Source organism: Cuculus canorus, chromosome 5, assembly GCF_017976375.1.
Source record: "Cuculus canorus isolate bCucCan1 chromosome 5, bCucCan1.pri, whole genome shotgun sequence".
Taxonomy (NCBI): Eukaryota; Metazoa; Chordata; class Aves; order Cuculiformes; family Cuculidae; genus Cuculus; species Cuculus canorus.
Window position 1 is genome coordinate 14,044,998 of NC_071405.1, and position 20,386 is coordinate 14,065,383.

The 20,386-nt window shown below is 38.3% G+C and overlaps 1 protein-coding gene across 3 annotated transcripts in view; it reads left to right on the top strand.

The window, feature by feature from the left end:
* Positions 1-18,244, top strand: part of TPCN2 (two pore segment channel 2) — a 32,458-nt gene extending 14,214 nt beyond the window's left edge. For all 3 annotated transcript variants that reach the window (XM_054066734.1, XM_054066733.1, XM_054066731.1), the window contains 15 exons: positions 1,845-1,942; positions 2,283-2,364; positions 3,720-3,806; positions 4,439-4,558; positions 4,811-4,870; positions 4,959-5,087; positions 5,745-5,794; positions 7,991-8,090; positions 9,010-9,081; positions 11,834-11,907; positions 12,242-12,332; positions 12,444-12,526; positions 13,617-13,698; positions 15,035-15,120; positions 15,811-18,244. In XM_054066734.1, the coding sequence (XP_053922709.1) occupies positions 1,845-1,942; positions 2,283-2,364; positions 3,720-3,806; positions 4,439-4,558; positions 4,811-4,870; positions 4,959-5,087; positions 5,745-5,794; positions 7,991-8,090; positions 9,010-9,081; positions 11,834-11,907; positions 12,242-12,332; positions 12,444-12,526; positions 13,617-13,698; positions 15,035-15,120; positions 15,811-15,889 (1,293 nt within the window). In that variant the 3' untranslated portion in view covers positions 15,890-18,244. The remainder of the gene's footprint in view (positions 1-1,844; positions 1,943-2,282; positions 2,365-3,719; positions 3,807-4,438; positions 4,559-4,810; positions 4,871-4,958; positions 5,088-5,744; positions 5,795-7,990; positions 8,091-9,009; positions 9,082-11,833; positions 11,908-12,241; positions 12,333-12,443; positions 12,527-13,616; positions 13,699-15,034; positions 15,121-15,810) is intronic.
* The last annotated feature ends 2,142 nt before the right edge of the window (positions 18,245-20,386 follow it).

The following is a 20,386-nucleotide window of genomic DNA, read 5'->3' on the forward strand; positions in this document are numbered from 1 at the left end:
CCAGTATGATGTACTTCATCCAAGAGCTTAGGTTTGTGACTTTCTTTCTTCAAAAAGAAGTAACCGACTGGCTGTGTGGTGTAAGGAAGAGCTGCATGGGTGGAGACCTTCAGAACTGGGTTTATCTCCACCATTGAATACAGAACATCCAAGGTGTGCACCCACAGTTACTTAGCAGTCAACACACATAGTAGATTAGTCAAAATAACACACTGCTAGCCTTAAGTATTAATGATTATCACACTGGTGGCACACAACTGCCTATTTGGCCAGGTAGTCATCAGTCAAAAGGGGAACTGACACTCTCTTGCTCCTCAGAACAGGCTGGGTCCTGATTGTGCTGAGGTACCATCAAACTCAGATTTTTCTTTGAATTTTCTGACCTTCATGGTGAAGCTTTTCTGTCAAGTCTTGAGTTAGTTCTTCAACAGTCTCCCTTCCACCTGTGTCTTTTACTTCCCTCTTGCATGTTTAATAGAACTCCACAGCTAAACAGTAATATTTTTGGTAAAGCTGAGTCAGGGCTGTGCTATGCAAAAACACTGGAGTCTGACAACAAAGCCCCTGGGCTGTTGGTTAAGCTTTTTTTCCATTTGTGTCAGTATGGTGATGGCCTCTGTAGCTTGGAATGAATGGTGCTTCCTGATTCTGTACTTTCTGACTGGTGTTTTCTCATCCCCATGGTTTCCTTCAGGTTTGGTGGCAAGGGAAACATGATGACTTTGACTGTGGGTATGATTTTGCCCTTACATATGTTCATATAGTGCCTTCGTTACTTACTTTCTCCTTTACTTACCTATAGCCTTATAGATCCTTCTCCTTACTTGCATAGTGTTGTAGTTCGTTCAGCCCTTCAGGGGACGAATGGAGTTGAGGGCTTGGGGGATAAAGTGAAATAATAGCTGCTCCAGTAGATCTCCAAAGAGAAGATAAAGTCTGTTGGATAGTAAGGCTTAGGCAATATTACACAGAAGGAATGGCCGAGGAGTGTTTAAACATAATATGTGCAAGAGGAATTTTTGTAGTCCTTTCCTCCTGCTCCATTTCTTCCCTTCTTTCTGCATTTTCTTCTTTCCCATGTGAAAGCATGCCTTAATCTGACTCCTAATAAAATAGCTGAATGTGAAAGCGATTGCTATTACAAAAACGATGCACTAAAAACTGTGGCTCTGGCTTTCTTGGTTTTGACAAGAAGCTGAAGTAGGGCAAGCTGTCTAACTCTTCTCTTTGCACAGTAGTATGAATTTCTGTGGATACTCAAGCTATGCTGTTACTATTGTCACACAGGAGTGTGCCTATGCAATCCAGAATTAAAAATAAACCATGACCTGGATGTTTACTTGAACTCTGGAGGCTTGTTTGCTTGTTTCCTTCCTTCTTGTACACAGAGTTCTTGAAGGGAGTGAGATCTAGGAAAGTCTCCAATTCTGATCTCTAGTTGCAAATCTGGGCTGTATGCCAGAAGATCAGTGTATTATCTGACCATAGGACGTAGTACTGCATGAGGAGCTGGGTAGCCCTGATCTTCCCCAAGTCCTTCTGGTAGGAATGGGCTTCACTGGTTTAAGCCTATGATTCTTTATGGTATTCCTTTTGAACTGTGGAGTGTCTGGGCGGACCCAGTGTCTGGACAACTAGATTAGTGGTTAATGACGGAGACTTTGGCAGTGGGATAAAAAAACCAACTAGGCTTCCTGAACAGATACGGCCTTTTCTGAGGCTTGTAGTAGGTTCTGTGTAAGGGCTGAGCAAATAATTTATGGGTCTTATTTGCGTGATGTACTTTGATTTCCTTTAAACAAGTGTAAGTAAATTGTCTCCTCTGTGATGTTTTCGCTGTCCAGAAATCAGTTCAGTCGTCCCTCTTCAGGAGGCGATTGGGAATCCGGGCTGCGTTTGAAGTGCTTTCTTCCTTGAAAGAGGCTCCTGCTAATGCACAACAGTAAGTGAAGAGTGTTGAAGCAGAAAACAGGAAACAGAAACAGAAAAAAATCTGGGAGAAAAGAGCGGATTTTTGATCATCTTGTTATGCTTAGTATATTTACTAAGGATCTTCTATTGAAAAATGGCTGTTGCTTGTCTCTTATTTTACTTTTCTTTTAACTGGATGTTTACAATACACTGTTCAGGACTCTTATGGAGTCCGTTTTCTTTTTATTCCTACTTCTAACTTTATCTGCTTTTCAAGAAAACCCAAAGAGGCAGGGATGCATTTGTAACAGCTATTTCTGCTATCAAGACAGTTATCTGTTTCAGGGCCCGTTGATTTTTCTCTTAAACAGGTCGTATGTCAGCACTGGGGCCTTACTACAAGTGCTGCAGAAAGTTGAAATGGATTCTCGCTGCAAGCAAGCCATCATGAGAGTAAGAACTCAGTTTTCTTAGTCTATGTGTTGATGACTGTCAAACTGTCTGATGGAACAGGTGTTTGGACTTGCCTTAATCACACCATTGATCTAGGATTAGTATCTTTTCAGGTAGGCTTTATACTGCTTTCATTAAGGGTGTGAACAGAGACACAGCTCAATCACTGTTTATGTTTTGGTCTTCAGAACAAAAACTATCTCTAGGCAATGATTTCACCCTAAGGTTGCTACTTTGGTTGGTGTGATGAAGAACGCATTCACCTGTAGAGACCTGTAGAGTAATGAAAATACTTGTTTTGCAGAGCTAATGTCTTAATTTGCTTTATTGTCTGGAAGTAAAGCGTTTCTCACTGTGGTCTAGAGCTACTGTCTATGGCAGCTTCCCTTTACCATTTGAAAATGTCCTTTTTATTGGATTTTAGCTGGGCTGCTCCTTCTAGATATTAATATTGTATCAGGCTACAGAAAGAGTGGTTTTGCTTAACTGAAGACTTAATTAACTTCGCAGTTCATGCCATGAGTTTCAGAGATTAGAGAAATTATTTAGCTCTAATAGGAGATGTGGAAATCATTGATATGGTTTCTGAGCAGTTATCTGAAAGTAAGATTGCTTTATAAGAACATAATTGCACCAAGATTTGCAAGTCCATATTGTAAAATTTTCTGCCAAAAGGAAGTGACAGTTTGGAGCTCATGGCTATAGCATCAATAGTTGACTGGATCCAATGTAATGGTTGGAACTGGAATGAAGAGATATACATGTGTTGCTTCCTGATATTGTTCGGGGTAGGGGTTGTGTAAACAGAATTGCCTGAAAAGAAACACCTTGTTCTGTAATTATGCTGAGCTATCCATTGCATTGTTAGATACAAAAATCCAAGTTTAAGTTTTTCTTCTTGTTGCTGTGTGTGCTACAGTTGCAGTTAGTGTTAGCAATGCTGTGCAAGTATCTTCCTCACGTTACAATCTGCAAAATAATTCTATCCTTCCAGGCAGTGACTTCTGCAGAACTGCAGTTATCTGCAGTGATAACTGGCATAATATCTTTGTTCCTTGGATCATAACATAATAATGGCAATATTAGAGGAGACTAAAAATTAAAATGTATTAGAAGCAACTGCTCCTCCTTAAGCAGCATGTGATCCCAGAGAGGGAATATAGAAAATGTGAGACAAATCCTCCAGTCGTGTGGCAGTTTTGTGTTAAAGCAAGCCAGTATTGAAGCTCACTCTAATACCTTGGTGTAGGTTGTATTACATCTCTGTTCCTATTAAAATAGTCTGTGTGTGTTGACACCGTTTGAAGATGTATCTATTGCAAGTGTTGATCTGAATGTTTCTCTTTCATGTGAAGTCACTCAAAACGTGCTCCTGTGACCAGCTGTCAGCTGCCCAGTTTCAGAAGCTCTTTGAAGAACTAGACAAAGATGCCATTAAGCAAGTGTGTATCTGACATTTGTTTATAAAGTGTCACAAGTTAAGCGTAGTCTTGCATGAAAATAAGTGATAGTATTCTGCTATAAAGCATGTAAACAAAATTCATAACTTGTTGAACATTGGGTGTGATCAAGTGTCATTGGTTTTTAAGTAGCTCATGGATTGCAATTATAGTCACAAATGGCATTGCTTTGGGGAGTTTTACATTAGTTTGGAATTGCCAGGTAGTGTTAAATGGACAAAATGCACGGTTGGTTGTTCTGTTGTCATTTTTAGGCAATTTGGCCAGACAAAAGAGAGGAGGGCTCTGTGTAATTTGTTTAATAGGAAGTAATACTTGTTTACTACAAGTAAATGAGGAATAGGAGTTAGAAAGAGTTCGAGAGGTCAGATTATTTCCCTTTGCCATTATCTTGTTTTGTGCAGTGATTGCCAACTCATTTGCTAATCAGAAATGATCTCTTACTGCTAGCAGCCAGGGCTTAAAATCACCTTCCTTCTGAAATGCCAAAATTAGCATAAGGCCTTGAAAAGTTTTGCTTTGAAAGGTCTGTTTCTTAAACCCGAGATTAGGTATGCATCGTTCTTCAAATGTTTATGTTTTGTGTCTCAGCACATCCTTTGTGTTCTTTTCAGCATCCTCCCAGTCCAGAGTACCAATCCCATTTTATGCAGAAAATGCAGTTAGCCTTTGGCCATCCCTACTTTGGCTACTTGGGGAATGTAGTAGCCCTTGCAAACATTATTTCTATCTGCGTAAGTAAAAGTTTGTTTTTCTTATGCTGCAAATGTCAGTTCTGGTTTTTGTCTTTTAGTCTCTGTTTTAATAACCACTTTTTGCAGCCAGTGTCCGTGTTTGGCATGCTTTAATCCTGCAAAGTCTTAGGAGGAAATACCTGCAGTTAAAAAACTGCAAAAGCATAAAAGTCTGTTTTGTTCTTATGCTTAAAAACGTGTTTTCTTCAGCAGTAAAACAGTGGATTCATAAAATGTTTCTTGTTGTTTAAGGTGGTTTTAGTGATGGATGCAGATAAGCAGCCTTCTGAAAGAGATGACTTCTTCCTTGGGGTAAGATACAACAGCATTCCTACAGTTATTGCTCTTCACTGAGATGTCAATAATTCTAATTCTTATTCTTATATTTGGGGGGATAAAGGCCATCAACTGCTTCTTCATCCTATACTATCTGCTGGAAATGTTGCTGAAAATCCTAGCTATGGGCTTGAAAAGATACCTGTCATACCCAAGCAATAGGTTTGATGGACTTCTGACTGTAATTTTGCTGGTAAGCTTTTCGTTGACTCCTGTATTCCTGGATTGGTTGACTAGAATGATTAGGCACTGCAAGAGCTAGTGGACTGCTTTTTATTCAACACTAATATGCTGAGTCAAATAATGAGAGCCAGCGTTGAGGTTTTCAGTGACTTGAATGTTCTGGTGGCAGATGGTTCTCTTAGTGTCTACTTTGTGGAGGTGGGCTTTTAAAAATTGATGGAAAAGGTGAACTTTCTTATAAGCAGCCTTCTTAAGGTTATTTGGAAACATTTGGAAACATTCTTTCAATAATTATATAAGGAATTCTGTTACCTAGGTAAAAATTGCTTTTCTCTTTGAATTTGAAAAAAAAAATAAAATGGCAGACCATCATTATCATAATTACTTGGTAAAAGCCTGAAACTCATGAGGCCAAATTCACAATTAATGTAATTAATTGCATGTCTTTATACGTGTCACCACTGGATTATGTATGTACATAGGATTAGTTTGGGGAATACTTAGTCAAATATGACAATTTCAGAGCTTTAGAATAAGCAAAATTAGTGGCTTAAAACTCTTGAAAATGCTTCTTGTCAGGAAACTTACATGATTTTTGAAACTCAGAATTACAAAGTAAGATTTTTGCCTTTTTTTTTCTTTTTTTTTTTTTTTCCCCTAACTCAAGGCTTTGGAGATTGCTACTTTTGCTGTGTATGGATTTCCTCATCCTGGTTGGTATGTAATCTCCGTGAACTGTTGCACTTTGCTCAGTATTTGAGGTGGGTCAGGGGAATATACACACACATACACGTGTATGTCATTATGCTGTGACTGTCATCCATCTGAGAAGGATGCATTGTTAGTACTTGTAATCTAATGTAAAATAATATCTTATCAGACCTGTGCTTACTGAAGGTGTGGGAAGGGGTTTCATACAACGTACACAAAGAGCTGCTAACTGAATATGTATCAGTATCGGATCGTCCATAACCCCCATTATATGAATTCCAAAACAGCTGGCAAAGCCCCTTCAACCCTGTATGGAGATTGAAGTCTGACTTTTGTTCTGTGCCATAAAACTTGGTAAAAAAAATTCCCCTGAACTTAAACAGTTTATTTATACTGGAGTACCAAGCAACTGTATCTTGATTTTCTTAAGTTCACGTAGCACTTGGGTAACTCTTGATCTCTTTTCATTATCAAAAACATTAAAATCATTGCTTCATCTTTTAAAATTTGAAAACTGCCACCAAAACAAAAGAGGAAACAAAGGACTTCTGGAAGGTCTCCTGAATCTTACTTTCAGGGGTGATTTATAACATATTCTGACATTTTTCTGCTTTATTTGTTATGTTGCAATCAAAAATCTTAAGTTACACTAATATCTATAAAGAGACCTGGTAGAAATTACAGCTTGCAATGGGTTTATATTTGAACACCTCTTGCACTTCCGTTACTCAAAATTGATGATTGCCGTAAGGATATTAATTGCTAACAATCTAATGGTGTTAACTATTGATCTAACTTAAAATTGATTGTATTTGGTTTTAATTTTGCTCTTTGATCCTTTAATGTAGACAGTGTTGGCACAATAGTAGTATCTTGAAGCACCAGTATTACTTGTAAGATTGTTGTGTCAGTCACTGCAAATGGATATGACCCAGATGAGTCATTCTGAGTTCTGATGTTGCTTGTGGTGCGAGCTGTGGCGGTTGCTTCATCTAACATCTTCAGGACAGAACAAAGATTATCTTTCTGTGACTGTTAACATCTTTCACCCCTCTCCACTTGCTCAACTTTCCAGCAGAGGAGCATCCAGCACGCTGATGTAAAAGTCGACTAAAACTCAGGCTGAGATTCGAAGTGTATGTGTATACCACCTGTGGAATATGCATGTAAGGAAGAAGGTTGGAGAGACAGTCTGTTAGCTTAGTGAAATATGAAGTGTAACTTCAGCCAAGCACACCCTGAAGGATTAATGCATATATTTGTGCAAGTTCCTAAAGTATCTTGCTGTTGTAGTATTTTTATTTTGCCTTGTTTTTGAGAAAGGACCCTCTTTGGTGCCTCTCTCCCAGCAGAAGGAAGGCCACTAACCCAGGTGTATTAATACAAACATGCAGTTTAAAGAACACTATATACATATTCAAAACCCCAGGCTAAATGAGTCACTTTCTTCATCAGTTATTAGACCTTACGGAAGTTCAGATATCTGCTGACTAAATTAATGTACTTCCTTTCATAGTTTATAGATTTTTATATAGGATAATTCAGGCCGGAAGGGACCTCAAGTGGTCTATAGTCCAGCCTCCTGTTCAAAGCAAGGGTGGACCAAGTTACTCAAAACTTTATCCAGCTGGGACTTGAAAACCTCCAATGATGGGGATTGCACGACTTCCCTGGGTAACTCATGCCTCTGTCTCACTCTCCTCATGGTTGGCAAGCTCTTCACTTCTTCCTTATATCCATTGTGAGCATCCACTCTTTCAGCTTAGACCCACTGTCCCTTGCCGCCAAAAAATCTTGCTTCCATTTTCTTGAGGAGTACATCATAAGTGTTAGAAGGCTGTTGTTAGATCCTCCTGAAGCAGAGTTCTTCAGGCTGAACAAGCCCAGGTCCTGCAGCTTCTATTTGTAGGGCAGCTGTATCAGGCCCTGACCACGTTGTTGGCTCTCTGCTGATTTTGCTGCAGTTTGTCCCTTTCTTGTATGTGGATTCCAAAACTGGATATAGTGTTCTAGCCTGTCATAGGATGTAAAGAGTGATTACATGAGGAACTAAATCTCTTTTTTTTTTTTTTTTTTTTTTTAATATGCCGTGCATTTAACCAAAAGTTGTGGAGAATTCGGTTACCTGCAGCCCAGTAGGTTTCACTGTCTTTCTGTCATGGGCCGTTTCTCTTATTTGTTATTTTCTTTCATCTTTTGTAGGAGACCCGAGTTCATGGGCTTGTTATCCCTGTGGGATATGGTGCGATTGGTGAACATGTTAATTGTGTTCAGGTTCCTGCGGATTATTCCTAATATGAAGGTATTTGTTTATCCCTCTATCCCTCTGGTATCTTTTTTTTTGGTTAAACTGTAAATTTTGTTAAAGTCTTTCATAATAACATGTAGATTGCAATTCTCTTGCACCTGAGTGGGATTATAACTCAGCTCTAATTGTCCAGACTATTGCATAGCACCTCACAAACTCATTCTCTCTTCAGCTGATTTTCTCTGTTGAGGTGGCAGGGAAGTTCTGTTGATGTCATTGCAATTGATGCTGATATTTTAAAGTGGGCAAATGCATGCAAAAACATTTGTAAAAAAAAAACTTGTGTAGTGCTTCACTCTTAATTAGATGAGTGAAAGTGATATCCTTGAAGAACTTTGTATTCAGGAGGTGATAGACTTGCTTTCACTAGGTGCAAAGGGCTATTTGGCATGAATCCCTCTTTCCACTTTCCCAGTATAGGTATTTCCACAAGAATACCTGATTTGAATCTGAAATCACTTTGAATCATTTGATTAATTATTGTAATCCTGCATTTAGACTTGTTTGAAAGCTAAGCTTAAATTTGTGTCGAGTGCAGAACCTGTATCTTGGTTCAATAAGCCATAAATACCTACCCGATGTAATTGAAAGTCATAATGTCAGTGGAAAGTGTGAACTAGAAATGGTGTGAACCAAGTATGAAACAGCCACTCTGGAGCTGTTGAGCACTTGGGACTTTTTTTTCCTGTTCTAGCCTTACTGGGCATACAGCCCTTGTGAGTCACAATGCCTCTGTATGTGTAAAACTTATCATATGACAAGAACTACAACATTGCTCTTTCATAGGAAGTACCTCATGGAAATATAGAAGATGACTCGCGTTTAGATATAGCTCACTTTCCTGGTTGGTCTTTCTTTTTTGATGGGAATTGAAAGTGTGATAAAAAGCATAGAAAATTCTGCTTTGTTTCAGTTCATGTCTTTGGTTGTTACTACATTGCTGGATTTGGTGAAAAACTTGAGAGCCTTTGCAGGAATCCTTGTGGTAAGTCATTATGCAAGGTGGTCATTTCCTTTCCTGTACTTAGCAGTTTGATAAGGGTCTTCAACAAAGTGAACCAGGTTCTTTGAATGACAACTACCGTTAATAATAATGATTTACCTTAATCAGCCATTTCTTCTCCAGGTCATGTCTTGCAAGGCTGCAACAAACTACTGTTTTACGGGCTCCACACCCTGATAGTGCCTCGTTTATCGGTTTCGTTTAGAAGTGCCTTTGAAAGATCATTTAAAACTTGAGTGGTTGCCTCAGACTGGATAATCTAGTTTCAAATGAAAATTCATCCGATGCTGAAAGTAGCCTAATTTTCCTTACCTTGCCTTGTTTCTGTTAAAATAAATAGGAAACTAACTTTAAGATAATTTTTAGTTGAGAATATCTTGAGATAGCATGTTCGGTCACAGTTTTTACAAGCCTCTGCCATTCTATTTTGGGTGTGTCTGTGTAGAGCACACTCTGTAAACATATGATTCAAGTACAGATCACTGTGCGTGATGTCCGTTACATAAATCCTGCATTTCCCAACTCTTGAGTTCCTGGCTTTGCTGCAGTGTCTTCCTGGTAGAGCAAATGAAGGCCTGGGTGGATTTTTTTGTTGTTGATGTGGGTTTTTTTTGGGATGCCTTGATTTGAGATAATGATTAGAGACCAAGGATTTGCTGTGTATTAGGTCTTGTCTGAAAGGTTGTTCTATTCTGTACCCTTAGCACACAATTTACCCAGAATGTCTGTTTTTGTAATTGCTAATCTCTGCTTTTATCTGTAGGAGAGGGGACTTGAACTGCAGTCTGGAAATGTTTATGTTGCAATTGGAAATAAAGTACTGGTTTGGGCACAGCTAAGTCAGTAACATGTTTGTTGTGCTGCACAAGTCACACTTTCCAGGGAGCTCATCTTCAAACTGAGAAATCCCTTGGGAGTGCACTGTTTGGGAAGTTAGCCTTTCCAGGTGAAAGTAGAGCTTAGGTGCCTAAAAGCAGATCTTGCATTGTGATAGGAACAGCTTTAGTATAATGAAAAGCTTTTCGTTATTGTTTGTTACTCAATGAATGAACGAGCTGTGTGAAGGCTGATTGCAGTTTTGCTAGTTTTGCGAGTTCTCAATTAAATTCCACGCTAAAGGAGCACACGACTGCTTGTCACCCCTGTTGGAGGCTGGTAGGGTTGTGTGGTGGATAAGTGGAGGAGGCAGGGATTGCCATTGCTGCTGGATCTGACAGAGCCCGTACGTCAGAGCCCTGCGAGAGAGCAATTGTGGGGTGAGGTGTTTTGTGCTTTACATCCAGATGCCAAAGCAGTATTGCTACTGGCATGGCTGCACCTGGGCTGTTACATTGTGCTGGAAGCTCTTCGTTACTGCAAGACACAGCTAAGATGGCAGGAGCCTATAGTAGCATGCTTGAATTTATTTTTATTTATTTTCTTTTATTTATTTATTTTCTTTTATTTATTTATTTTCTTTTATTTATTTATTTTTGAATTGTGTGTTAGTGTTTCAATGTAGTGTCTTTACCCATGTATGTTAGAAGTATGTAATGCTCATGAAGTGGTTTAAGGGTCTGCTGCTAATTGCCCTTAGTCCCAGAATGTAAATCATAGTTTTGCACCGATTTTGTGGCAAGTCTGCCACAGCTTTTGCTACTTCTAGTAATTTAATTTGCTTTCACCTGAGCTTACATGGAAGCTGTCACTGAACTTTGACCACAGTGAATTCTGACTCCACTACCAGCTGATGTCAAATATTTTTCCTAGTGTTAGCCTGGAACATGTGCTGAGAAAGCATTGATTGATTGGCTGGATAAATTTTTCCTTTGAAAAAGATATGTTTATTATTGTCAGGACAGATACCCCATCTTCTGGCAGGCTGTGGAATGTCAGCTTCAACTCATTCCAGTAGTGTTCAAAGTGCTGTCGTTCATAGGTTGGGGCAGTTCCTCTTCTACTCTTCCCAGACTTTTGTCTTGAGTCTGTTTTGTGGCAAAATTCACAAATATGACTAATGACATCTTCATTTGAAGACTTGTCTTGTTTCAAACTCTTCTAGGACAAATGGCTCTTTACTCAGAGGAGTGAAGTTGTAGGTTAATTCTAGTGTGATCTTTTGAGGATAAAAAAAATTCAGAATCACCTAGGCTAAGACTGTGAAAGATATCTCTTTTAAAAGAGGTTTGCATTTCTAACAAGTTTGAGAAAGAAGTACCAAAATTCTTTTTATTATTGAAACCTTTATTTTTAGACTAACATAACATTTTTAAAGAAGGTGCTGATGTAACACAAAATACTGACTTAATTTTGTCTTTCAGTTAAGTTGAGTAGAACCTTAAGTTGAGTAGAACCTATTTGTGCACTGAATTGTTCACAAATCTCCCCAAACGTTTTATTTTTTATCTTGTAAATACAGGTACCATTTTTGTTTGGTTTTGTCACTGTTCTGCAGTGTTACTAGTTAAATATCAGCTTTGAGATACAGAAAAGTAAAATAGATTATAAAGTGAATTCATTTCATGTATTTTAACAACTGAAAGTTAAATAGCATATTGAAAAGTAAGAGCAATGACTTAAATAATGCAGACATTGAGAAGTATTTTCACTTTAATAGCTTCATCATTATTCTTGACCAAAATTCATCTAACTATGGTACTAACATGAATTTCATATTGATTGCATTATTTTCTTGTTTAGTGGCAGAAATACTTGCTTGCATGTCGAAACTAATACTTGCCTGTGTATCTTCCAGGTGGTTTTCTATGCATTTGCTATAACTGGCATCATGCTCTTTAAAGGTGCTGTTGTTCCCCTGGGAAATACCAGGTAACATTCTAAACATCATTATTCAGTTGTTTTTCAAACCTCTGAGTTGTTTGTGGTTATTTGTTCATTTTCCCCCTTCCCCCCTTATTGTTGGAGCCACCCACCCTTCTTTCAATGTTAGATCACACAGGCTTTTTTCATCTGTTTCTTCTTGCTGTATTGAAATAGCAGGAATGCTTATCTGTAACTTGAGATTTAACTTTCTTGTAGCTTAAATACTTTTTGACTATTTACTTTGTTTTTTGTGAGATACTTAACTTTCTACCAAGTCTCTTATTTTTAAGGTATATTATGTAGAAAATTATGCTCCCATCAGCCTGTAATTCTCTTCTAGTGCTGTCAATACCACATATGATAATGGCACTTTGCTGTGTGGGACCTATGAGCAGCTGGAATATTGGCCGAACAACTTTGATGACTTTGCAGTGAGTCTGATCATTGACGGAATCTGTCCCTCTTTCCCTCTCTGCTTATCTCCTCCTCTTGTTTTCTGAGAATTTGTGATAGAGCCACTCTGTTCTACTCCTGTTATTTAGGCAGCAGTCGTGACCCTCTGGGATGTGATGGTTGTAAACAACTGGCAAGTCTTTTTGGAAGCGTTTTCAAGATATTCAAGCCCGTAAGTAGCAGTAATAATACTGAAAAAGACACATATAAATCCAGCTTATAAGATAACCAAGTAGTGATTATACACTTAGTACAATTCCTGCCATATGCTGAGAGGGGTGCTGCTTGGATTTCTTTTGGGTCAATTTGTGTGTATAGGAAATAAACTTAATTTGTGACTGTTCTTTAACTTGTGTAATATGGTGGTTGATCTAGTGCTCGATGGATGCCATGAAATCTATGGTCACATTTCAGAGGGATTAGAAGCTGGCTTGATAGTCCTGTTGCTCAAAAAAGAGTGAATGACAAGTGCCTTGTAAACAGGCTCATGGCGTTTATTGGGTGGGTGGCTCTCACTGCAAAGCTAGTCTCACATAAGTGAGATATTAACAAATTGCTGTAATTAATTTTGGGCTGCTTCTGTATTTTCCCTGGGGGTTAATAATTTTTTTTGTAGACTTGAAGACTTAGACATATCTTTCATTTGTATTTAATTACTTTATGGAATAAAGTTTGAACTGGATAGCCTCTGGGTTGAGCTGGTCCAGTGATCCTTGGCTGGTTAACCCAGCATGTAGTTAAGTTGTGGAATGCTCTTCTGCAGGCTATTGTGTGTGATTAAAGTTTAACATGGTCTGATGAAGACTGAACAAGTCATGAAAAATCCATTGGGATCTGCAAAGAATAGAAGCTACTGCTAGCTCAAGAAATCTCAGAACTGCGCATGGTTAGCATCAGGAGGGTAGCATCATAGGTATTTTGCCACGTTTTTGCACTCTTTACTGTGCTTCTGGCTTTGATCACTCAAAGAAGGTACTAGCTTGGATGGATCTCTTGCTGAGATCCATAAGAACTTCCATTTGGCTGCTTTTCTGTCCCTTCAGAGTTCAGTTAGGTATGTTAAGTGGGGGAAGCATGATTAACTTAATGAAAAGCTAAAACTTCTTAGATTTATTTTTTTTGTTCCAGACCTCCTTTTACATTAAAAAAGTAGTAATATTATATTTCAAGGAAAAATGTGATTTCATGACTCTCTTTGGTCACTTTCAGGCTGAGGTTATTTGCTGTTTATTTTACTTATTGTCTGTTAATCTGATCTGCAGGTGGGCAAAGATCTATTTTGTAGCCTGGTGGTTGATCTCCTCTGTCATCTGGGTTAATCTCTTTGTTGCTTTACTTCTAGAGGTAAGGAAGTGTGTTTGGTCTGGGGTCTTGAAGACAGGTCCTAGACAACTTCTTGGGAAAAATCTGTTGGATTTGAAAAATATACTGAGTATTGTAAAAGTGCTTGTCTCTCGTATGTTAGCATTTAATTTCAGTATTAGTTATTCAAGCTGCATGCTTTTTACATTTTGATTTGTCAGCAAATTAAATTAGCTCTCTAAATTTATACCTTTTTATTTTATTTGGTTATCCTCTGTTTCTTCCCACTACAGTTTGAATTACTCCCCTTATCAGTTTTACACTAGTAGAGTGGTTCTGATATCTTAGCTTGAAAAGATCATCCTCTAGAGTATTATAAAGCAGCTGTGGAAATGTAGGTACCTAAGCAGTGCCATGCGTACTTCTGTGCAAATCCAAATACTTTCTGAATTGTTGAGGGTGAAGGGAATGTTAATCACAGCCATCTACTCTGGGTTAATCATTGTAGACTTCTCTTATAAGTAGTGGAAGAAACTGAGTACCTGTAGAGGGCACTTCGCCTAATCTCAAAACCTACAAAAACTTATTTGGGGGGGGATCTTGTTGTTATTGACTGCATTGAGAACTAAAATTCAGTATTTCAGGAAGAACGGCAAACTTTTAGACAGAAATTTAGGTACGAGTCTCATGCTGAGCCTCAATCTTGCCAATGAGTGTTTCAGAAAAGCCTTTCTGTTCCAGCTGGAGGCTAATCCTATGAAGTCTTCTGGCTGCTTACTTCTGCAGGGCTGTGGCCAAAGTTTGCTGTAAGAGTCAAGATGTAGCGTTCTGTAGCAGGAAAGCAGGATGTCACTATTTTTCTTACTTTTTTTTTTTTCTTATTTTTGCCTGAGCTTTCTGTCTATTCCCTAGGTATTATTTATTCACGGTAATTAAAAATGGGTGACTGAACGTAGGAAACCAGAAGCTGAGTATAAGCTGTGATGGCTGGACTAAGAGTGTTTTTATGTTGTTGAGTTTTTAAGAAGAAAAAAAAAATTCAAGGCAGGTGAACTCTTGTGAGTAGTTCACACAATTATCTCAAGGAGGCAGTCCTTGCTAAGAGTAGAAGGCAGCAGGGCCATCTTCTGCTCTGCTGTTCTTTTGGTGTGTGATAAGAAAGCTATTTCATTCCTGAGTAACAGGCTTGAATGAAGTAGTGACTTGCAGCCAGTAAGTAGCTGATGCCTAAATAAATCATTGCTCTGCCCCTCTGTTAAAAACAAATCTCCTCCCACCCCCACACCTTACCCCCAAACATATTACACTGATAAAACCTGTATTCTGATGTCACCAGATGTAGCTTTTCATTTGTTTTCCTGCTCCTTTTACATTCCAGAACTTTATTCACAAGTGGGACCGTCGCTGTCATCGGGAGCCTGTTTCGGATATTGAATACCAGAGGACAGTTGAACTAATGTTCAGGTGAGTTGAACTGGGCTTGATAACAGCTTAAAGTTTATGCTCCTCTGTTTTAAAGAAAGTCTTTTGGCTGCGAGAGGATAAAAGGCATGTCTTCTATTTCCTTCCTCTCAAGCAAACAGTTTCATCTGTTAGTTCGAAGACATTCAGGAAGTGTTTTAGTTAGGCTGCTTTAAGCTGGCTTGGTAGCCTAACCTTTATGCATCCTGCCCATAGCGTGATGTGAGAAGAGGTTGGGGGCAGTAGGGGGGGACTGCTGAGAGGGAGAAGAAAGGGGAAGATGAAGGAAGTGATGTACATTCTTGGCTTATGAAATTGTGGGTGGCGAGTTGATACTTGATGATCATGCACAAGTGGAACTTCTGGTGCGCATTGGATACTCAATAGTAGCACTGGGAACGTGTTCTCATTTGGGAGTTTTTTCAGGAAAACAAATCTACTGACCTTCAGTTGTATTGTACTGTGTGCAGGAAATTGCTTCCCTGCTTCTTGTGGGAAAACAGCTGCTGGTTTCCATGACACATCTGTAAAGGATGGATCACTTGCAAGTAGATGCATCTTTAGGGAGAATCAACTTATTTTAACTTTAATTCCTTGTTTCAAGAGTGAAACGTTACATCTTAGTATATTGCAGAAACAAATGCTGAGAAGTTCCCTTTGCTGCTTCTAACAACTCATGCTTTTTCTTTGTAGAGATGTTTTGGAAGAACCTACAGAGGAAGAGTTGATGGAAAAACTGCACCAGCACCCACACCTGCAGTTATGTAGGTGACTGGCGGGAAGGACTGATGTATTTAGACCTCTGTTTTCTTGAGGTTGTCAGCTGGAAGAAACTGACTGGATTTGCTGAGGTGCTGTTTTAGGAGAGAGCCAGGATGTGAGGTTTTACTTGGCAATTCTCTGCAGAAAGAGGCTTTTTATTTTTGGTTCATATTTTTTTTTTTCTGAAAAGATTTGAATCTTGCTAATTTGACTTGATTTTAAGTTGCAATTTTAGAGGACTATTGCAGCTGTTATTTTTATAAACTATTATCAGAATATTTTATTTTCTTTTTTTAGGAAGGGAAAGTGTGTTTAAAATGGCAGTGCACTTTAAAACATGAACTTTGTAACCACTAAGCCTACTACTTTTTTCCAGCACAAAAAAACCCCGGAACTGCATTTTCTGGTAGGCGAGTTTGGCAAGGGCTGTTGAATGGATTAGGCAGGACCAGAACAAAATCCTTAATCTTTCTGTAGTCAGAGTTGAAACACTGTTTTTATTGAAATGTGACACCAGCGTATTTTACCAAATTTTCAGGAGTTAATCACTTCAGAACACAATCAATTCCAACTCAGTTACAGGGAGTGCCTGCTTCACGCACCCTCTTTTTCTTTGTTTTGATCTAGAGTTCACACTGTTTGCATCGTGCTGGTAACTTTGAGAGCAGTTATGACTTTGAATGGAGGAATTGCACTCGTGGTTTTCAATGTGGTAACACTGAGCTCTCCTTTAGAGTAAATATTCTCACGTTGCTTTTATAGAACCTCTTCTTCTTTCTTCCAAGTCCTGTTCTCCACTGTATCACGTTCCATGAAAAAATGGAGAGGATTGAACTTTGGCTGGAATGTATCACTGTGATCACTGTGAGTTTCCCACTTCAAGGGGGAAGAGAAGAAAAGGTTGAATGGGATAATCAAACTGCTTAGCCGTTCAAATGTTCGTGTGAGTCTGTGGGAATTGAAAGTGCTTAACCAGTACTGCCAGATCACATTCTTTTATGGCATAATGACCACATGCTGTATGCCACTAATTTTCACCTAGGCAGTGTTTTTTTGGTTTATAACGTTGTCAACAAATCTAAAATGGAGAATTAACAGGAAGCCATGCCCACATGCTTTTCATTATCTCTTAGTATTTGCCTGAAAAAGGTGTCTCTGTATCTTGGTCACATAACTAGTGAATCACTATGAAGAATACAATCAATCCCAACTACTTTTTTGATCTGTAAAAATAAACCAGCCTTTGGGGTGCTGCCTTGTCTTTGAGATGCTTGTCACCAAAGTAGACGTTATTGCGATCATATCTGCATTGACAAAGGCATAGGAAGCTAATTGGCCATAAAACACTGCTACTCTTTATAAGGTATTTGATCCTTTTTTAGAGTACGAGACTTTTTTTTACAAGTGCCACACAGTCATCCTTTATACGTTTCCTCCTCTCTTTAGTCGTTCATCTTTTTCTTTCCTCTATAACAGAGATGAAATCGTCTGGAATGATGCTGGATTTCAGCTCAGAAGCATATTTCTGCATTATTGTCTCACTGTTTAGAAATTGCATAGTGATTCTTGACTATGTTGATTTATCTTGATTCTTGACTAGTTTCTTTATCTTCTGCTTGTATTTTCCTTGTGCTGTGGGGCAAAATATGTGTTGTAGCTTGCATTTTGGTAGAACAAATGTGAACTGAGCTCTGAGTCACTCCAGCAACCTTTCTTTACTTTTGTAATCTTGCCTCTTAAGCCTTGCTCTGGTCTGTGTTCAGTCTGTTGTCTCTGTTCCAGAAAAATCCAACCAGTAATTCACTTGCACTGGCTTCAGTGGCATTACCATGCTTACTTTCAGTCGTGCTCTTAGAACACACGTAATGGCAAGTAGATAGAGGCATCAGCACACAACTTTTCTAGGACTGGGTATGTTTTTTTCAGTACGGTTTTACATCAGGATGGTTTCTGCTCCTTCTAGCGTGATGTCAGCACTGCTACTAATTTCTTAGCACTTAATAACAGAGATTAAATTCTCTATTTTACCTTTTTACTGAATTTTTTATCCTTGTTTTCCACTTTTCTGAATACTCAGAGAAGTAGCATTGCCAAAAGAAGTGGCCAGTTTTTATCTGCCTGCAAGTTTAATTTTTTTTTTTGTGTGTGTGTTTTAAGGCTGTTTGAGTGGGTTTTTTTTGCCATTACGTTCCACTACAATCTACCAAAGCAACACAAATTGGTGTGGGATTATTATAAACGTCACAGATGTCTTCATTATGCACTCTTTGTATCTGGACAGATGTGAAGAATGCTTTCTGAAGGGAATGGTCTTAGTCTTGTTCCTGTTTCATGCTTGTATAATTGCCTGAAAGTGTAATTGCAATTTAATACAAAATTGAGTTACATAATGTCACTTGTACTGGAAGGTGTAAATGACCACAAGTCTTATGCAATAACTGTATAAATCATGAAAATGACTGTATGTTACTGGGTAAAATTTGAGGTTTGCACTATTAAAAAAAAGTTACTTCTCCTTCTTAAAATGTGAAAATAATTGGGGTGTTGAAATGATTCTTGGGGTTTGTGTTTTTCCCTTCTCCCTGCTACTGATTTCTGCTGTGTTCAGCACCTATGTTTCCTTTATCGTTACTATTTGAAGTCTGGGCCTATGGGAGAGGTTACATGCAGGTGGGACATAGCTGCCTGCTTTCAGAGCACAGGACCTAAAGTATGTTGCTTTGTTGTTCACTAGTTCTAGAGATGCGGAACATCATATGCAGGTAATTGGTATGCCTAATTTTAAAGGCGAAACTTCATTGGAGCTGAGTTTGGAGGCTTTTGAGCAGCTTGATTTCCATTTGAATTTCAGTCTTTGCATCTGCAAAGGGGGTATTCCTTCTGTTTTTCCTGAGAACATAAGTGCAATAATTGTTCTCGTAGCATTTCAACTGGGACAGATTTTGCACATAATGTAGGCTAGTATGTGTCATTCTTTTGAAACAGGTTCTGGTTTGAAAGATGTTTTTTTAAGACCAGAACAAAATAAATTTTTAGTCAAACTAGAGGCTGAAATTTTCCTTTGTCTCTGATGCTGCCTGTTGTGGATGCTTAGGTGAAGTATGTGACAGCCAAAGAATGCAGAAGATCATCTTGCATTGTTAAATCAGGCTCAGATTTTTCTAGCTTCTGTAGGAGGGCTTTAATCACCAAACTGTTGACTAATTTGAGATTCCCTCAGGTGTTTTTTTTTTTTTCCTTCCTGAATTGCTATGAATTTGTTTTACTTAAACATTTAGAACTGGAGGAAGGAGATAGAGACTATTGAAGTATTCTTAATTCTTTCAGTAGAAATACAGTTGCACCCAAATCTCACAAGCACACTTAAATATAACTGAGCTTAAAAAGCTGCAAATAGGGAGCCAGAATAATCTATTAACTGTGTAGAAATTACAGACAAAGGAAGAAATACTCTCTTGAGTGTAGATGCAGTGCTTGAGGCATCCTTTCCTGATGTCTCTTTGTTGTAGTGATATTGTACATCTCTTGGCACATTTTAGGGAACATTGCATTTTTTATCTCTCCAACACTTTATGTGAGTGAAAATATAGGAACACACAAAGCTGTAAGAAAAACAGAGCCTGTAGGAAGTTGATGCAGAGTATAGATCAGTTACCTCTGAAATGTGATGTAAAAGTATTTCTGATCTTGTTAGATGGTTTATCTTTTTGCCTGCCAGTAAATCGCTAGCAGTATGTAGTGTTACAACAGCTTCTGCTGTTATTTAACATTGCTTTAGTCAGCTGAAGTCATTTCAGTACTAAATCTATCTTGAAGACAAAACAAAAATAGACATCTGCCTGCTTTGGTTTTTGTAGGTGTTGACGATTTTTCTTTCACTAGATTTTTTATTTTTCTAACTAAAAGCCTCACGGGAGATTTCCACAAATCAAACGTTTTTGACTTAATCTGCATTATTTATAAACATTCAGAGCCATTTGTTATGTGAACACTGTGCAGAAGTAATTCAGAAGAAGGGAAAGGACAAGTGCTTCACTATGTAGGACAGGGTTTCAAAATAACCTTGATAAACTAGAGGAAATTGCACAAATTATCAAAGTAAAATCTAGAAGATAAATATGGACTGTTACAGTTCAGATGCATAAAATGTGGAAATGCACAACTGAGTAAGCGGTATTAGAAGACAAATACTTTAGGGCTTATAGTGTACTATAAATTGAATGAGCTAACAATATCTGAAAGAGATCAAAAGAAAATTGCTTTGCTGTGATTTGTAGAAGTACTTCCCATCAAGGCCCGCTGTTCCCATCTTGGACCCTGCATTTTGGAATAAATGGGGGAAGGCATTTGTTGTATGACACTAACAGAGGTCTTAAGAATTTTAGTTGTGAGTTGGGAAGAACTTTGAAAGAAATAATTTGTTCAGGCAAATAGTTTTATAAATGAAATTCAAGCATGCAAGTGGCTGAGAGTAGTGAACTGCTTATGTTGTGTAATCTCTGTGTAG